At 28.5% G+C, this 17,450-nt stretch overlaps 1 protein-coding gene across 5 annotated transcripts; it reads right to left on the reverse strand.

The window, feature by feature from the left end:
- Positions 1-5,664: 5,664 nt before the first annotated feature.
- LOC110670040 (uncharacterized) lies at positions 5,665-12,609 on the reverse strand. Of its 5 annotated transcripts, none has more exons than XM_021831973.2 (8): positions 12,383-12,609; positions 12,157-12,292; positions 11,806-12,063; positions 11,541-11,616; positions 10,246-10,615; positions 7,375-7,720; positions 6,005-6,082; positions 5,665-5,930 (listed from the first exon to the last, which is right to left on the reverse strand). In XM_021831973.2, the coding sequence occupies exons 5-8, from the start codon at positions 10,599-10,601 to the stop codon at positions 5,928-5,930; spliced, it is 783 nt and encodes a 260-aa protein (XP_021687665.2). In that variant the 5' UTR covers positions 10,602-10,615; positions 11,541-11,616; positions 11,806-12,063; positions 12,157-12,292; positions 12,383-12,609; the 3' UTR covers positions 5,665-5,927. The 5 variants fall into 5 exon arrangements, with proteins under 5 accessions (XP_021687665.2, XP_021687662.2, XP_021687661.2 ...); XM_021831970.2 differs by having other exon boundaries at positions 5,665-5,906; positions 12,157-12,284; positions 12,383-12,608; XM_021831969.2 differs by having other exon boundaries at positions 5,665-5,906; positions 12,157-12,287; positions 12,383-12,608.
- Positions 12,610-17,450: the final 4,841 nt, after the last annotated feature.

The following is a 17,450-nucleotide window of genomic DNA, read 5'->3' on the forward strand; positions in this document are numbered from 1 at the left end:
AAATTATGAATTTGTTATGAAGTTTTATTTTTTTTATTAAGTTAATAAATTTTAATTATTTTACAGAAAAAAATTTATTTAAAAAAAATCTTATAAAATGAATTATAAATTTATTTTAAATTAATTTTTTTTATAAAAAAATAATTTTATTTTGTATGAATTTGTGCTTATTAAAGGCATATATGTATTAATCTCATTTCAAACCTATAAACGCGTTTTGAAGTGGGTGGCAATACGGTGGATTAGGTATTATTATTATTATTATTATTATTATTATTATTATTATTATTATTATTATTATTATTATTACTTTATTCAAAATAATAAAATGTAAATAAAATAATAAAAAAAATATCAAGCATGCATTTATTGACTATTGATTATAGTTTTTGCTTTTTAATTTTTTTTATAGATCAGTTTTAATTGAAATTTAATATTTCATAATTTTTAAAATCATTATGACAGAAAGTTTTTTTATCCGACTTATAAAAATTAGTTTATAAGTATTATAAATTAATTTGAGTTTATAAATATTTAAAATTTTAAATAATTATATTTTTAATTAAAATATTTATAAATAACTAATAAAAACTTAACATATTTGATAAAAAGTAACTTATAAATATAGTTATTATTAAAATAACTAAAAAAAGTGAAATTATTTTTTAAAATAATAAATTATATTAACTTAATATTTTATTATAATATTATATTAAAATTCAATTTTAAAATAAATAAATAAATATTTTATAAGCAAATATTTTATTACAATTAATAAAAATATAATTTTGTAAATAACCTTTTTAAATTATTGCAGAAAAATAAAATTTTTAATGTAAATATTAGAATAAATACTATAGATATATATAGTAAAATTAGAAAATTAAATTAGAATAATATAATAAAATATTTATTCAAATTAATTTATAATTCATAGTTTATAAATACAAACAAATTAAAAACCCTTCTTTCTCAACTTATTATTATTATTATTATTATTATTATTATTATGTCCTTATAAATATAGCTTAAAAATTTTAAAAATACCTTAAACAAAATATTACTATTATTCTTCTTTTTGAAAGAACGACCCTTCGTACAGTAGATCTCGTGTTCATAACTCATGTATAGAAGTTTAAGCTCACATACACACTAATTTTACTCTCTAAAATACTTTAATTTTTTTATTTAAAAATATAAATACACATAAGTAATTAAAAAATATATCATTTAATAAAATTAATAGACATTCTAATTGATATAAATTAATACGTTATTCATAATCAACGTCATACTCTTCTTTTAAAATTTAAAATAAATTAATTAAAAAAAAAATCCATTTCAAACGTCCTTTTCTAGTGGTCCATATGGTCCACGCGTGGGACCGGATGTGTATCGCCCATATTATTTTGTTGGATGGAATCGCGTAAATTATTGCGCTACACATTCGTTCCCACAAGCAAAAAATTAAACCACGCGCTAGGAAAACTCACTCACTCTTCTACCGCCGATTTCCACATGGAGCCCACTGTGAGAAGGTACAACCACCGCGCGATTTGCATGTGTAGTGCACGCTCATTTCCTTGCCAGTATCATCACTTGCTAGTTTGCCCATATTTAAACTTCATTAAACGGCGCCGTAGCAGAAAAAGCTCTTCGAAAACACAAGAGAGAGCGCTCCAGCTGTCATTTTCTGTAGATTGACCGACTGTCACTAGACCATTGGCCCAGGCTGTAAATTGGGACAGCTGTCCATTATATTTATCGATTTGTCCTAAGCCTGCTCTTTCACAGTATATAATGACCACACTAGGCGCTTAACCTTTCCTTCAATTAACGCCGATCCATCGTTTTCCAATATCTCTCTCTTGTCTTGGTTTATCTTTCAAAGTTCATAACATCCCCTAACCCGTACTTCAAAGAATCAATGGCGATTCTCTCAAGGACTCTTCTCATTGCTGCGCTGGCTCTTCTACTCTCTGCGGTCTCTGCTCAAGACGCCGCGCCTGGGTCTTCTCCTGCTCCCGCTCCCACCTCTGCAGCTGGCTTGATCTCGCCTTCTTTTGGCTTCGCTTGCGTTTCAGCTGCTGCAGTTCTCCTCTTTGGCTATGGGTTGAAGATCTAAGGACTCGATTCAGGTTATCATTGATTTTTGAGGTTTACAGTTAGGAACTGGTGGATCGGATCTAGGGTTTTGTGAGGTGGTATGTTTATATAAATATACGATTATTTAGGATTCTGAGAGTGAGATTTTACAGATATGTAATAATTTTGGTGGTGAATAGATGCTTATGGATTGACTTATTATTATTTTATAAATAAAAACTATTGATTAGTAGTATCTCTGATTTCTTTTCTTGGGGTTCCTTCAAATTTTGAGCTTGTTTGATTTGTGAGAATTGTTTTGAATTTGGCATTTTTGGTTGTACAATTTCAATCCTTTTCCTGATAAACTTAGTTCATTCTCTTTAGAACTCTGCTAAAATTGTTCATTTCTTGGAACAAAAACAGCCAGAAATTGAATTTCCACATTGCATAATTTCAAGAACCAAAACGTATGTATAGCTGAATAGTGAGTGATGGTAGCTCCATGGTGAGTGATGGTAGCTCCATGGTTCAACGTCAAATTGACTCAATCTTTCCATCATCTTTAACAAAAGGAATCAGTAGGTAGCATAAATCCATCTTTTTTGTTGTTTCTTTAAGCCCACTTGACTAGTTGGTTAATGGTATGCGCACTAATTTGATTTCCTTCGCTCATAAGCTCTCCTAATTATTATAAATTAACAAATTAAAACTGATCTCAGCCATTGTTGTCGGTAGTTTAGAACATTCTAGTGCTAAGAAATTGAAATCTTCTTTGTCAATTTTAATATACAGCAGTTGGAAGACAATAACTATGATTAGTTGTTAATCCAATAATTATACTTTCCTCTCTGGAACCTTTACGCTATGTTTGGATACGAAGTGGGGAGAAAGGAAAATAAAGAAAGGAAACTGAAAGAAAAAATAATGAGAGGGATTTATTTTTTTTGTTTGAGAAGAGACAAGAGCGAAAGAAAATAAATTTTTTTTTAAGCTTATTATTTTATTCTTAATTTTATGAGGGTGTGTAGGTAATGTTTCTGTAAGTATATTTTTTCCTTTTAATTAGTATTTTTTTTTTAAATTGAAAAAAAATTTTCAAATGTAAAATAAATATTATTTTTCTTATTTTTTTTATTTTTAAACATAAAAAAAAAATAAAAATAAAAATATTTCCTTTCTTTTATTTTTCTTAAATTCTCTCAAAATTTATCCAATCATAATGGTGGGATAGGTGACAGTGATTCAGCAAAATTATATGAGATGTGGGAGCCTCTAATTAAATATATATATATTTTAAATTTAATTTATTATAAATTTAAAATAAATATAAAATAAGTGAATATATTATATTTTTGTAATTTCCTAATATTTTCATCCAAACACCTCACCAGAACCATCTAGTTGCGGTTAGGCCAGTCCACAGTTCGGACCGAATTGGAGCCGATCAACAATTCTTGAAGCTGATTAGCTCATTTGCACTAACATTGACATATAGGTGGGTCAGTCATCAGTCAAACTAAAATCGCCGATTGAATTTGTTAAAAAAAAATATTAAAATATTTATTACGTGGCTCTTCTTGAGCTGACAGGTTTAATGCTCGAATTTATTAAATTATTTTAATCAATTATCTCTCGTTCTATTTCAATCTCAATGTAATTTAACTAAATTTAAAAGAAAATTAACATTTAATTCAATGCCATATTGTTGGCTCTTCTTCAATTCAATTAAGGCATTAGATGATGTGAATACAAATATAAATACGGGAAATTATATTAAATATTTATAATTGTAATATAACTAAGGAAGTAAATAGTTAATACAATTAATATAAATATATAAAATTAACATAATAAAGAATAAAAATCAATTAATATAAGTTAATTTGGCTAAATTTAAAAAAAGCGAAAATATCTTTTATTTAAATTGCTTTAAAAAAATTATGTATTTTTTAATACTTACATATAAATGTAATTTTTTTATAATGAAAAAAATTTGGTCCAAAATTTTTTCAAATATTTTAAATAATATTTTCAGCCGATTTGAATTTAGTAGTTAAATTCAATTTTCAATTGAAACTAATTAAAAATTAAATTAATTAAAGCCAAATTTTAATAAAATCAAAATTAATTGATTAGATTTTAAATTAAAATTAATTTTAGGTCAAAAAAATAAAATTAATTCTTTTTCTTCTGAAAAAGTAAAAGAAATTTGAAAAAGAGTTTCAACCGTTATCAAGTGATTGGGAAAGAATAAGGTGTGATGGTGCCGCTAGATGTCACTGTCTAATTAGGCTACCACCAGGATGTCTGAGGGCCCGTTTGGTAATTCTGGTAAGGTCAGCGTTCCGAATAACTGCAAGGAAAACGCAGCACCACTAATGCTAGCAATTACTGTTGCGCAATGCTGTTTTACTTGGATATATTTTCATTTGAATTAAATGAATCTAAAATTCATCCATGTATTAATCTTTGAGATTTGGTAATTTATAATTTAATTATTAATTTTTAAAATTAAATAATTTAATAATTAATGTTTAGTAAAATATATAATTTAATTGTTAATTTTTAAAATTAAGTAATTTAATAATTAATGTTTGGTAAAATATATAATTTAATTCTAAATTTCTTTCTGTTATAGTTAATTTTGATAAAAAAATCGAAATATCTTTATTTTTAATTTTAATTTGATAATAATTTGATTCTTGAAATTTTATTTTATTAATAATTTAATTTTTATATTTTTTAATTTTGTTAAATTAAAAATTTTTTAATTTAAATTTTTAAAATATATATTAATTACTTTAAAATTTTTTAAAAATTTAAAATAATTGTAAAATTATTCATATATTTTATAAATTGATATATTTAAGTTCTTATATTTTTATAAAATTTTATTTATGTTATTATTATTTTAATAATATATAAATAATTATATATATATATATTAATTTATAATATTTTCATATATCATATTTTATTATTATATATAAAAAAAATATGAACATACACCAAATAATTATTAAAATAAAATTTTAAGAATTAAATTATTTTTAAATTAAAAATAATTATAAATTTTATTAAATCTAAGAAATTAAAGAATTTGAATTTTAAAAATATAAAAATTAAATTGTGTTTTATCGAACCTCATTTGCCATCTACTGAGGTGATGAATACTTGGGCTTTTTATCAAACGCACCTTTAAAAATACTTAAAATGTGTCCCTTCGAGAAAAGGCATAATTTTCTCTCCTTTTTTTTTCGGTAAAAAGTTCACATAAATATATGACTTATAAATGTTACATTGAACTAAAAATTAAACACTGTAAGTGGAAAAATTAAAATTTTACTAACAATATTAAAATTAATGAAAATGACCATAGTTAAAAATTAAATGGCCAATTTCATTAGAATCATATACCAATCTAGAGGGAGATGTTTGTCTACAAAATATCCACTCCCCTTTTCCTTTGCGATAATAAAATTCCCAGAGGATAAATGATCCAGTGATCTTTTTAGATTAGCTATGCAGAGGAATGGATGCAAGTAGAAATTAGAGGCTTGAGCATACACAAATCTATAATGGTTGAAAATTCATCCTTTCATGCTTATAGCTGCTGGTGAAAGTGAAAGGAATAATTTACACGCTAACCCACATTTTCTCACATCCTTCTTTTGTCAAAAATAAACCGCTTTCTACATCGACTTGTAGTCTTCATCTTCTGTAATGAAATTATCCTAAAAGACGCTTTCTTGCCAGAGGTTTTGCCCTCACTCAGAGTCAGAGTCCATATTGCCCATAGCTTTCAACCCTCTTGGTCTCTGCATGCGTTGAATGCTCATCTACTGTTATAAGCTCACTCATATAAAATAATTATAGAAAACTGCACCCAAAAAAAAAAAAACTTGGTTCATGGTACCTTCTTGGAGATTTTCTTCTCTCTGACTTCGTACCGTTCTAGCGTTAGATCACATAGCCATGCCCCTGGACTTACAAGCTGCGCCACAAATTCAAATTTTCAAATCATTAAGGCCAAAGAACGGAGGAAGCTCTAATCATTTACACATTGGAAAATCAAAGGCGCACATCTTTTGCATAACATTATCATTAACAAATTGTTTAATATTTCGTTGGGAATGCACTTTGAGCTTTTAATTACATTCGCCAGTGTCAGTATGCTCCAAGCTGAGGAAGAATAATAATGGAACCACCATAATAAAAAAATAAAAATTAAAAAAAAAAAACACAAAAGAAATAGAAAAGCAAAAAAGAAAAGAAAACCCTAATGATGCTGAATGGACACTGTAGGCTAAGGCTGTTCCGTTCTGTCGGTTGGTATTAGTTAATAAGACACTTGTTGACAGCACAAGTCTTCGTTTCTTTCTTTAAATCACCACCATACACGTGGAAGGTTCAAAGGAAGATGACATTGTGATTTATATGCCCTTTACTTTTCCACTGTCGGGTTGTTCTCAGGCTAACTTGTCAGTACATCCACAACATTGTTTCGGGGCCCAACACCACTCTACTTGGACCCACAGCGGCCCGTTAAAAACTCATTTCTTTCCTTCTAAATATGACAACAAATGACTACCAGTCTGCCAGGTAGATCACGATTCCAGATGTTTGTCTTTGTAAAATTTTCTTAATTTAAAAAAAAATTCCATTTTTAAAATTATCAATCCAATTCCAATCCAAATTTACAAGAAATTAAAATAAAATTAAAAATTTAAATGTATGGGTCAACCAAAAAAAAAAATGTAATCACAAGCAAATTCTGCGAGTGGTCCCCCTTAACCCCTTTTCTTTCCGCAATTGTAATTGCATAATATTCTTAAATCACGACAGTTAGAATAATTAACAAGCTATTGACTCGCTAATTAGAACAATTCTAACACATTTCAGCTAATACACATATAGGTATACAACCACACCTTAACAGCCACGTGTACGTTCCTCTCTTGCTTGGGTCACAATACACGCTTGCCCAGCTTTTCCAGCCAAAGGAAAAGGCCAAAAAGCAGAACAAATTCAGGTAAATGATTTAATCAAAGCCTCCTCAGCTCTCAAATCTATTACCTACAAATCCTGTCATCCTAAGGAACCGGGTTCCACCCCTATATTAATCTTATTTTTAAAGGAAAAAAGAAAGCTACTAATGCTATTTACCATTACCCTGGAACCTTGTGCTGTAATTGCATCTGATTGAAGCTTTCAATGGAATAAAACTAATTAAAGAAAATAAGAAACAAGACCTGAGTAAGAAAAGGGAAGTAGGTGAGGGCTTACATTGAGAGTGCGTTGAATAAACTTGGCCCTCTTCTTGGGTCTCTGAGGCAGCTTTGAACCCTTAAAGGCAATGAAATCTTCCTCTTTCTCTTTGTTAGTTAAAGCAATCACAAACTTAGGTGGCCAAACAGGTGGTGCGGCCTCTCCGCTCCCTGAAGACGATCCTCCTTTCTTGCTATCATGCGCTGTCTCGGAAGATGCCCCTGATTTGTTATTATTCTCCTGGTTGGCGTTGTGGTGGTTGGTGGTGCAGCCTCTTTTGTCCTGTGCAACCCTGTCAGGTGAAGCAAGGCCTCTCACACCACCGTTACTCTGGCCTCTCATGGCACTTGAATTCTCAGAATTCCTGTCAAAATAAGCACAAAGGTAGCATACAGAAACATCACATAGTTAGATACCCTATACCACATGTTTCACGAACAACTTGCACAGCGATGAAAGTAACATCAACTGTTTTCGGAATTTTTTTTTTTTTTTTAAATTGAGTTGAAGTGGGTAATTGGGATGAAATTACGACAATAACCTTTGGGGATGATCTAGATCAGTGGGTTGGGTAGGGACTGACTAAGAATCACGACGGCTTTTGCGTGGAAAATGGGGTTGTGTTCCTTGATAGTTTTGGCTTGTCTGGTGGACTTAGGGTTAAGGCTTCCTCGGAAGGTGGTTATGGTGATGGAAAAGTTGAGATTTAAAAGAGAAAGCAGAGCAGAGATTCTATTTTCATTTCAATTTCTATTTCTATTTCAATCCAACGTGAAAAGCTGGTTCCATTAGTACGTCTTTTTGGGCCGTTGGATTGAGTTTTTCTTCGTTTCGGGGTCACGATTACGTGTTGAAATTTGGATCGACAGGGGAGATAAAGTGGACCATAATCTATGATTAAAAGGTGTTAATGCGTTCCCATCAATGAATCGTTTTATAGACACGTGGAAGGTACAGGACGGCTCCACCATCCATGTTCTCTTCCGACTATTCATGCTGGAGAAAAAAAAAAAAAAAAAGAGGAGATTTTTATGAATTTTATTTTATAAATAATCACATTTAAATATTAAAAATGAAATTTCGTACGAAAATAATTAAACTAAGGTAAATAAAATAATAACGAAAATAATCACGATGGGAACAAAACGATACAATTAAAACTCCTACAATTACACTAATAACATATAAAGCCTATATATTTCAAGAACGAAAGAAATTCACAGCCATATTCCCATCAGGTTATACCAAACTGTACTAATAGTAAGTTTATCAAATTCAGTCCCTACATTTTGTCTAAATCTGCCTCCTATAAAATTTATGTAGAATCATAAGAGGACAAACGCAAAAATTCTATAGTTTTCTATTTAAAAAAAAAAAAACAGAAATACTAAAAAAGTATGCTATTATAACTTAAACCTAGTTTGTAAATAAGTTTTTAAAATAGTAATTATTATTTTGACTCTAATAAAAAATTACTTCTTATTTGCATTATACTGAAATTATTTGAGAAAAATATTTTAACTATAATTAATAAAATTATATTATTATTATTTTTATATTTAATAAATAATTCAATAATTATTTTTATTAAAAATTTATCTAATTATTATCGATCAATATCTAATAACTAATAATTGATAAAATAATTATATAAATCTAATATTTAATCCAATAACTATTCTTATCAAAAATTTATGTTCTAACAGCTCTATATATCTAATCACTAAGTTATTAGATATACCGAAAGTATTAAAAAAATAATATTCTCTTTCACAGAAACAGAAAAATAAAATATTTTTATAATATAAAAAATAAATCTTATATAATTATAAAAAATGACATATATACACTTAATAATTTATTAATATTTAATAATTAATAACTAATAAAATAATTAATAAACATTAAAACAGTTAATATTATCAAATAAAACGTTTAACCTTATATTAAAAAATTTTTGTGAAAGTAAAAAGTTTATATTTAAATTTATGTATTTATTATATATAATTTAATTAATTAAATAGAGATTATATTAAATTCACCCATACTAAAAAGAAAGGAGGCGCATACTCATCCACCTACCATTGGCTCAGCTTCTCAACCGTACACGTGTGCGCCCACGTAGGACAACTACAAGGCACAATCCTCGTAAATTTACCTTCCTCACGAAGCCTAAATCTTTGGATTTTAAAAATCCATCCTTTAGCTCTCTCTTGTAATAAAATACTACACACTGTTCAGAGCCAGTGGGAGTCTCTGAGCAATTGTTACCAACCATGTGTGGCCTTAATCCATATTCCTACTCCCACTTAAAAATTGCATTCTCAAGACCCTTATCCCAACAGGAACACAGTTGACCACTTATGCTCACAAAATTTTAGGTATTGATGATGGCAGATCTAAAGATAAGGTCTCAAGTGCATTAAGACAACTAAAATTCAGCGCAAACCAAATCTATTCAAAACTGCAAATCTAATCTTCCCCCCACCCCCCAACTAGACACAGTGAAACACTCGTCAATCATCAAATACGGTATCATTACTATCATTAACATGAACACCAAGTCTAATTTTGCCGCTAATGCAATCCAACGCAACACTACTAAGCATTTCTTGTTGGATTAAACGAACTCATTTTCGTTTTGTGACAAAAAATAAGGCCCAATATATAATATAGCCCTACTGTCCTTTTTTTTTTTTTTTAAATAAACCTTGCAACATGGGTTGGAAACCTGGCGCAACCCACAAACCGAACCATTTCGTCCGTCACACACTAATGACGCACCCACCAGAAAACCCAATTCCATGGTTAAACAGAAAGTGTTATAATCAGATCGGACACATCGCACAGATGTTACACAAAAATCAAAGTGGGTTCAGGGATCTGTACCTGAGAACACGCTGGGGTGGCGGTGGAGCTGGTGAGGAAGGACGGTGCTGGAGATTCAAATATCCATTGCTTTGATTAGTATTTTTGGTGGTACTTGTTTGATTAGAAGCCTCTTTGTCGGCTCTCACGACCCTGCGGTCGACACGAACAGTGGTTCGATGGACCGGGGCGTTGGAATCGTTCTTCACCTGGACCTTCATGCACCTGAGGCGCTTCCGGCTACCCCACTGCAGAACAAAATTCGACGTCGTTTGCTTGGTGGTCTCCGAAACGACTCTTAACAACCCATCGCCTCCGATTTTGTGGGTATTATTGGTGTTAACATTATCATTGCTTTTCAAGTAGTCCTTTTCCATCTTCTGTTGCACACCTGTCCCATCCCACCAAAAATTAATAATAATTTATATAAATTAAAAAAAAATCCATAGTATCTCTCAACAAAAGCTAGCTTTCAGAGCTAATAAAGTGCCTTCTCTGCAACTTCTACAAGACTACAAAAATTCAAATAAAAGAAGCAGTCTCGAAGAAAAAAATAATGTATAATATAAATTAAAAAAAGAAAGAAGATTGCGGCAGATATGAATCGGACGGCTGTGCTTTTTTGGATGATAAATTACAGTGGCTGAGGCCCGTCCGATGGGCATAATGCTAGGATAAACAAGACAGGAAAATAGAAAAATGAAACCAAAGAGGAAAAAAAAAAAAAAAAAAAAGAGAACCTCACTGGAACGAGATAATCTAGAAATGGATCCACTACATTTCCAGTAATTTTAATATATGTAAAATCAGGCCATGCCGGAAATTTCTCTATGATTCCGAGAAAATTTAGAAGAAGAAAATTAAGAAAATCCCAATCTTGATTTCTCTGCTATTCGTTTCAAGAAATAGAAAGAAACTTGGAATTCTACTTAAATCGCAGCCTAGAATCGATATGCTCCCTCGATGAACAAGAAATTCTTTTAGGAGCAAAGCGACATGTACAACCATTTCATTTGGCCTTAGTTCTCCCCGAAATCAAACGAGGGTCATTGGCTACCGGAAGGAATTTGAGAAGAACAGATATAGCGCAGACGAAACGAGGCATGTATAACGAAAAGATTGATCATTGAAATCTAAAATTCTGAGAATAATTGATGGAAAAATAGTCAAGGTGCACCTCAAACTGAAATTCTTCAGAGAAAATGGTAGACCCAGAATTTTTAAGAAAAATATAATCTTAGAACTGAACCAAAGACACAGAGAAGAAAGAGATGGGGGTAATTGAGGATCCCCGAAGAAGAAAATTGAAGCATTACCTGAAACTTCAAGTCGTGGAAGAAATCTGTGATTATCAATCGAATTTACACCCGAAAAGCTGATTTTTCTGAAACGCTGAAGATTGCAAAGGAAATAAGGCAGAAAATTTAGACCCTCCCTCTTAGCAAGCTAAACACAGAGCAGGGGGGAGAGAGAGAAACCAGCAGAGATTTCTCATAAACTGTGACAAAAAGAGTTAATCTAGAACCAGATTGCAAAATCCAAACTCAGTTTCAATGATTTTGATGGCGGACAAAGACTTACATGAGTATATTACGCAGATTTTGACATTATGAACACGGTGAATCACAACAAATTTTGCTTCATTAAGTCCTCAGCCAACGCAATATGCAAATCTATTTTAGATTTTCAGCTGAATGTGACATTTCAACGCTTAAATCCTCGACTCTCATATCAGATTCCGATCTTTGTATATCCAGAAACTGATCCCTGTATTCTATAATATGCAAGGAAATGAACCAATTCCCCCTCTATAGCTGCGTAAGTCTCTAGAACATGTATCTGCAAAACAAGAAACAAACCAAAATACCATCATTTGAGAGGATAAGCCACCCATAATCTCCAGAAGAGAGAACTATGTTTCAACTTTTGAACCTGCAAAACTCAAATTCTGTGACCATCCATATATAAATCTCAATGTAATATAGCCAATTGTCACAAGGTACGATTCTCCACCAAGTAGAAATGCCTTGCAAAAGCACCTTTAAATCCCGCAAATGTACCTGCTAAACTAGAAATAAGAAAAACAAAATTACCAGTCATGTATCAGAATTTTATTACGCGACACCAAGACGATCAATTTCGGTTCTCAATCACACACCTAAGTTATCGCTCTTTGTCTCCCTCTACTAGCTGCAGATACTCAACATTGATTTGTTCAATTCTCTTAAAATTTGACCAAAATCTTTCTGTTTGGTTACCGGGAAAGAGAAGAAAGAAAGAGAAAGTTGGTTGAGAAAACCAGAGAGAAAATAGAGAACCACCAATACTGCAAACAGTTTGTTTTTTTAATAGAACGAAATGCTCTCTTCTTCAAACCCAAACTTTATAACTCAACTTGCTCTCCGCTACATCCAATCGTTCAACACCAACCATTTCTGACCGTTGATCTAGTTATCCAACCCTCTGTATTACTCCAACTCGGAACCGTCAATTACGTCCATTTTGTGCCTTGTTACGGCGTTTTTCTGTAGCACTTTTTTGTTTGTCTTCTACACTATGCTTCACGGCAGCCTAACGGAATCTTCAAGAGAGTTATTGTATCTCTACCCAAAAAAACTAGGTCTTTTAGGGTTTTTATCAAAGGTATGAAATCGAAATTTGATCGATTTATTATTAAATAAATATTAATTATATAATTTTAAAACTATTAATAATTTATTATTATAATGAGTAATTTGATATTTTTAAATAATTAAATTTTATTATGTAATATTTATTAAAAAAATTGTTTTAAAATATGTAATTAGAATTTTAAATTTTATACAATACTTTTTATAATAAAAAAAATTAGAATAAAAATTTTATAATAATAAATTTATTTATATCAATAGAAAATAAATTTTGATGTATTTAAATTTTATAAAGTAATAAATAAAGAAAATTTTATATACTTTTTATAATATACAAGATTGTAAAATTGAAAACAATTTAATAATTCAAATAAATATGCTAATAAAATAAATTATTTACATGAATTATTAAAGTAACATATTGACAAAATGAATAATTTATTTTTAAATTGTCACATGTTAATGTTTATTAGAATATATGAAAATATATAGATATGGTACAATAATTTAATTAGTAATCCGAGTAAATTGATCATAAATTTAGGCCTTGTTTAGTTTAAAATGAGTTATTTTTCTGAAAGTTTAATTTTTAAAATGTATACTTATAAGAAAATTATTATTCAAAAAATATAATTTAAATGTGTTTAATTGATATGTAAAATTTTTGAATTAAAAATGTATTAATAAAAAGTAACCATGAAAACAACATAAATATACTTATTTAATTCCCATTATATATTCAATTCAATAAAATATATTTTATATTGTCCAAAAAATTTAACTCACATAATAATAAATAAAATATAATAAAAAATTATCAAAAAATATAATAAAAATTCTTATATTAATTTAATTGTTTTTTTCTTGTGTGAATACATAAAAAGAAAATTAATATCCTTTTATTATTTTTTATGGATCCAAACTAGGGGTGAGCATTCGGTTCGAACCAAACCGAATTAAATTATGAAAATCGAATTTTCAATTTTAGAAACCGAATCGAAATGAATGAAAAATCGAATCGAATCGAACCGCTATATTTCAGTTCGGTTCGGTTTAAACCGATCGGTTTTGATTTTTGATTGATTTTTTAATTTAGACTTAATTTTCAAGTTATTTGGTCTAATTTTAACTTTGGTTTGAACATAATAACCATTAATTAATAAAATTAAACAATTAATATATATATATATAATTAAATATAATTCATTAAATTTTCATAAAAATAAATCAATTCAAAAATTGATTCGGTTTGATTTTATTAGATTTGAATATAAAAATTACTATTCGGTTCGGTTTAACTGATTTTTTCTCTTCAAAATAAAACCGAACCAAAATAATTGAATTTTTATAATGTAAAATCGAATCAAACCGATTAAATTTTAAAACCAAATCGATTAAATTTTAAAACCGAACTGATTAAATTAAATTGACTCGATTCGATTTTTCGATTTGAACCGAATTCTGCTCAGCCCTAATCCAAACACATTACAATAGGGAATAAGAGAACGATAAAGTTGGAATAAATAATTTTTATACTCATTAACTTCAATTTCTTTGGATCAAGCTCCTCTAGAGAGAGGAAATTTGCTCCTCAACTTCCTAAAAAGTTTAAAAAAATAACGAAAACTAAAATAAACAACATATTTACATTTTCAGAGAATTTGAAGTTCCCTAATAAAGTTACCCTAACAAAACAAGACCTTAGAGTTTAACTATGTTTAATAGATGTGTGTACATCGAATTATAATAAGTTTTGAAGTGCATTTTAAAGATCTATAGTTAAAATTCATCAAATATTGGAATTCTTTTTAGTAAGATGGTCCACTCGATTTAGAGCCAGTTACTTGATCAGGTCAAACTGATTCACAAAAATAATTTTTTTAAAAAATCAAACTGGACATATCATTGAATTGATTGATCTGGTTTTGTTTTCACAACAATAGTTATTATACCTTTTTAATTTATTTTATTTCATCATTTTTATCATTAAATTTAAATTTACCAATCCATTTAAAAGTGAAATAAGATTTACTTTCTGTTTACAAAGTTATAATAAAATAATTTTAGTAATTTTATATGTTTTTATTACAAAAGAGCTTTTTGGCCCTTTTATGATTTATAAATAGTTATATAAGCCTCTAAATAATTTATGTCAATCAAATCTCATTCGGTTTGATTTTATATTATAAAAATATTAGTTATTTCAGTTTTGAAGAGAAAAAAATAGGTTAAACTAATAATAATTTTATATATTCAAATCAAATCAAATCGAATCAATTTTTAAATTGATTTAGTTTTATGTGGAATTTTATGAATTATATGTAATTTTATATATTTAAATTATTTAATTTCATTGATTAATGGTTATTAGGTTCAAACCAAAGTCAAAATTAGACCAAAAAGTTGAAAATCAAGTCTAAATTAAAAAATTAATTAAAAATCAAAACTGATCAGTTTGAACAAAACAGAAATAGAGTAGTTCTGTTTGATTTGATTTTTCATCAATTTCAGTTCGATTCGATTCGGTTTGAACCGAATGCTCACCCCTACACTGAGGTTTCAAATAACTGTAAGAGAAAAATCAAAAGAAAAGTTATGGATCCATCATCATCTTCATCTATTGTTTCTTATTGCCCCAAATGAATTCGTGGTGAAAAACTGAATTCGATGATGTTGTATCTGTTATGAAATGCCATTGTCGAATTCCTTTGAAGGTCTGAACATGATTGAAGAAATCTAATCCTTGTTGGAGATTAGCATTATGATAAATTTTTATTTAAACTCGATTTATTATAAATTTAAAATATAAATACATAAAATTTATGTATTTAATATATTAATCCTACTATATATTTTATGCATTAAATTCATGATATATTATATTGGGCATAGGAAAAAAAAAATTATTACATTAATATTGTCCATTACATTTTTTTATTGTTGAATTGTATTCTGAAAATGTAAAATTTATGTGAGGGACTTGTTATCAATTTCAAGGGTGTTGAACTTAAGTTATAGTATTAGTATGTTCAACAATATTAGGTTATAAATGAGTGAAAAAAATTATGTGGCCAATCTATATAAAGAGATGGAGGATTATTTAAAAGGGGTGAAGGTGCTGTCACTGAGAGAGTGGGATAGCTCATTCTAAAGTAACCTACTTTTTGAGATGTAGATTTTTCATGAATGATTTATTTGAACTAAACAAAGATTTGATGTTGTTTAAATTTAATATTTTTTTATTTAAACTATTAAAAAAAACTTAATACATAAAAAAATCATTTCAAAAACTCAATGTAATAAAATGAATATTTAATGGTTCAATGGCACAAAACGTAAAACTGCTTTGTTGTTTTATTCGCACATTTCACGAGTTATTGGCTATTTATTTTAATAATATAATTTAATAATTATTCTTTATATTTTATATTTTTAAAATCATACTGTAAATTAATTAAATATGATTTTATTAAAGTGTTAATAAATAAAAACTTTTAATAATAATTGATATAATTTTTTATTTAATACATAATATAAAAATTATAAACAGTTTAATTTTAAATCTTGAATTAAGTTTAGTAATAAATTATTTTATATAACTTTTAAAATTAGTTTGACATATATTAATGTAATGATGAAGAAAGTAAAAAAAATGATAATTTTTAAGTATTATTATTAAAATATTTTTTAAAATTAAAGGTTTAAATTTTTTAAATAATTTTTAGTGAATAGTTATTTATATATTATAACACCCCTAATTTTTAAATAATTATTTTATATGTAAATATAAATATTTTAGTCTAACCCCTGATGTTGTGAGCTTTGTGTAGGTACCTTCGTTTTGTGACAATTTGACTGTCGCCTGGATCTATAATTTTGAGTTGAGCAGATAAGTTGCTGGAATCACTTAAAAATCAGGTCAAAGTTATAAGCTACCTCACCATTTTCAGACGCCTCGAACGCATTCCAAGCGTCAGAATTGGCATAAATAAACCCAAACTCCAAGTTTCTTCAATTTTATAGTGCTGAGTTTAGAATAAAATTTCATAAAATATTCGTGAGTAGTTAGAAAATTATAATTCCTTTTGTATTAGCTTAGTAATATTGCTAAGGACCGCGGGGTAAAATTTTAAAATTTTTAGAGCTCATTTGGGTAGTTTTTGTAAAAAAAGTTAGTTGTAGGGACTAAATTGTAATTTTTTAAAATGGTGGTTGTTGACTGTTTGGATGGGCTCAAGAGAGGCCATGTGATATGATTGAGATATGATTGTGTGACTTGTGGATATAGAAGTGTATTTTTGAGCCCTTTTACAGGTTGGGTAGGTCCTAGGTATAGGGGAAACTCTGCCAGATTTTCGATACAACTTAGAATGCCTTTGGTTCTTTTTAAGCTTATATTGAGTCAATTATATTAAATAATTATAATGTAATTATCAGGTGAGCCGGGACAACCTTCCTCCTCCGCCTAGCCACCACAGTGCCCTTGGTTTACGTCTGTGAGCAAAATATTAATTTTAATTATAATTTCAATATTATTATATATTCAGACATGCCCATGCATCACTTATAAATATATATATTTATGTAATTAAATAC

This window comes from Hevea brasiliensis, chromosome 4 (genome assembly GCF_030052815.1).
Source record: "Hevea brasiliensis isolate MT/VB/25A 57/8 chromosome 4, ASM3005281v1, whole genome shotgun sequence".
Lineage (NCBI taxonomy): Eukaryota > Viridiplantae > Streptophyta > Magnoliopsida > Malpighiales > Euphorbiaceae > Hevea > Hevea brasiliensis.

What these genes read in the sequence shown, in the direction of transcription:
- LOC110670040 (XM_021831972.2), bottom strand. Translation starts at nt 10,601, where the DNA reads ATGGAAAAGGACTACTTGAAAAGCAATGATAATGTTAACACCAATAAT. An exon ending in CCACCCCAGCGTGTTCTCAG is followed by an intron (nt 7,721 to 10,245) that starts GTACAGATCCCT and finishes TTATTTTGACAG; the next exon opens with GAATTCTGAGAATTCAAGTG. An exon ending in TTATTCAACGCACTCTCAAT is followed by an intron (nt 6,083 to 7,374) that starts GTAAGCCCTCAC and finishes TTTGTGGCGCAG; the next exon opens with CTTGTAAGTCCAGGGGCATG.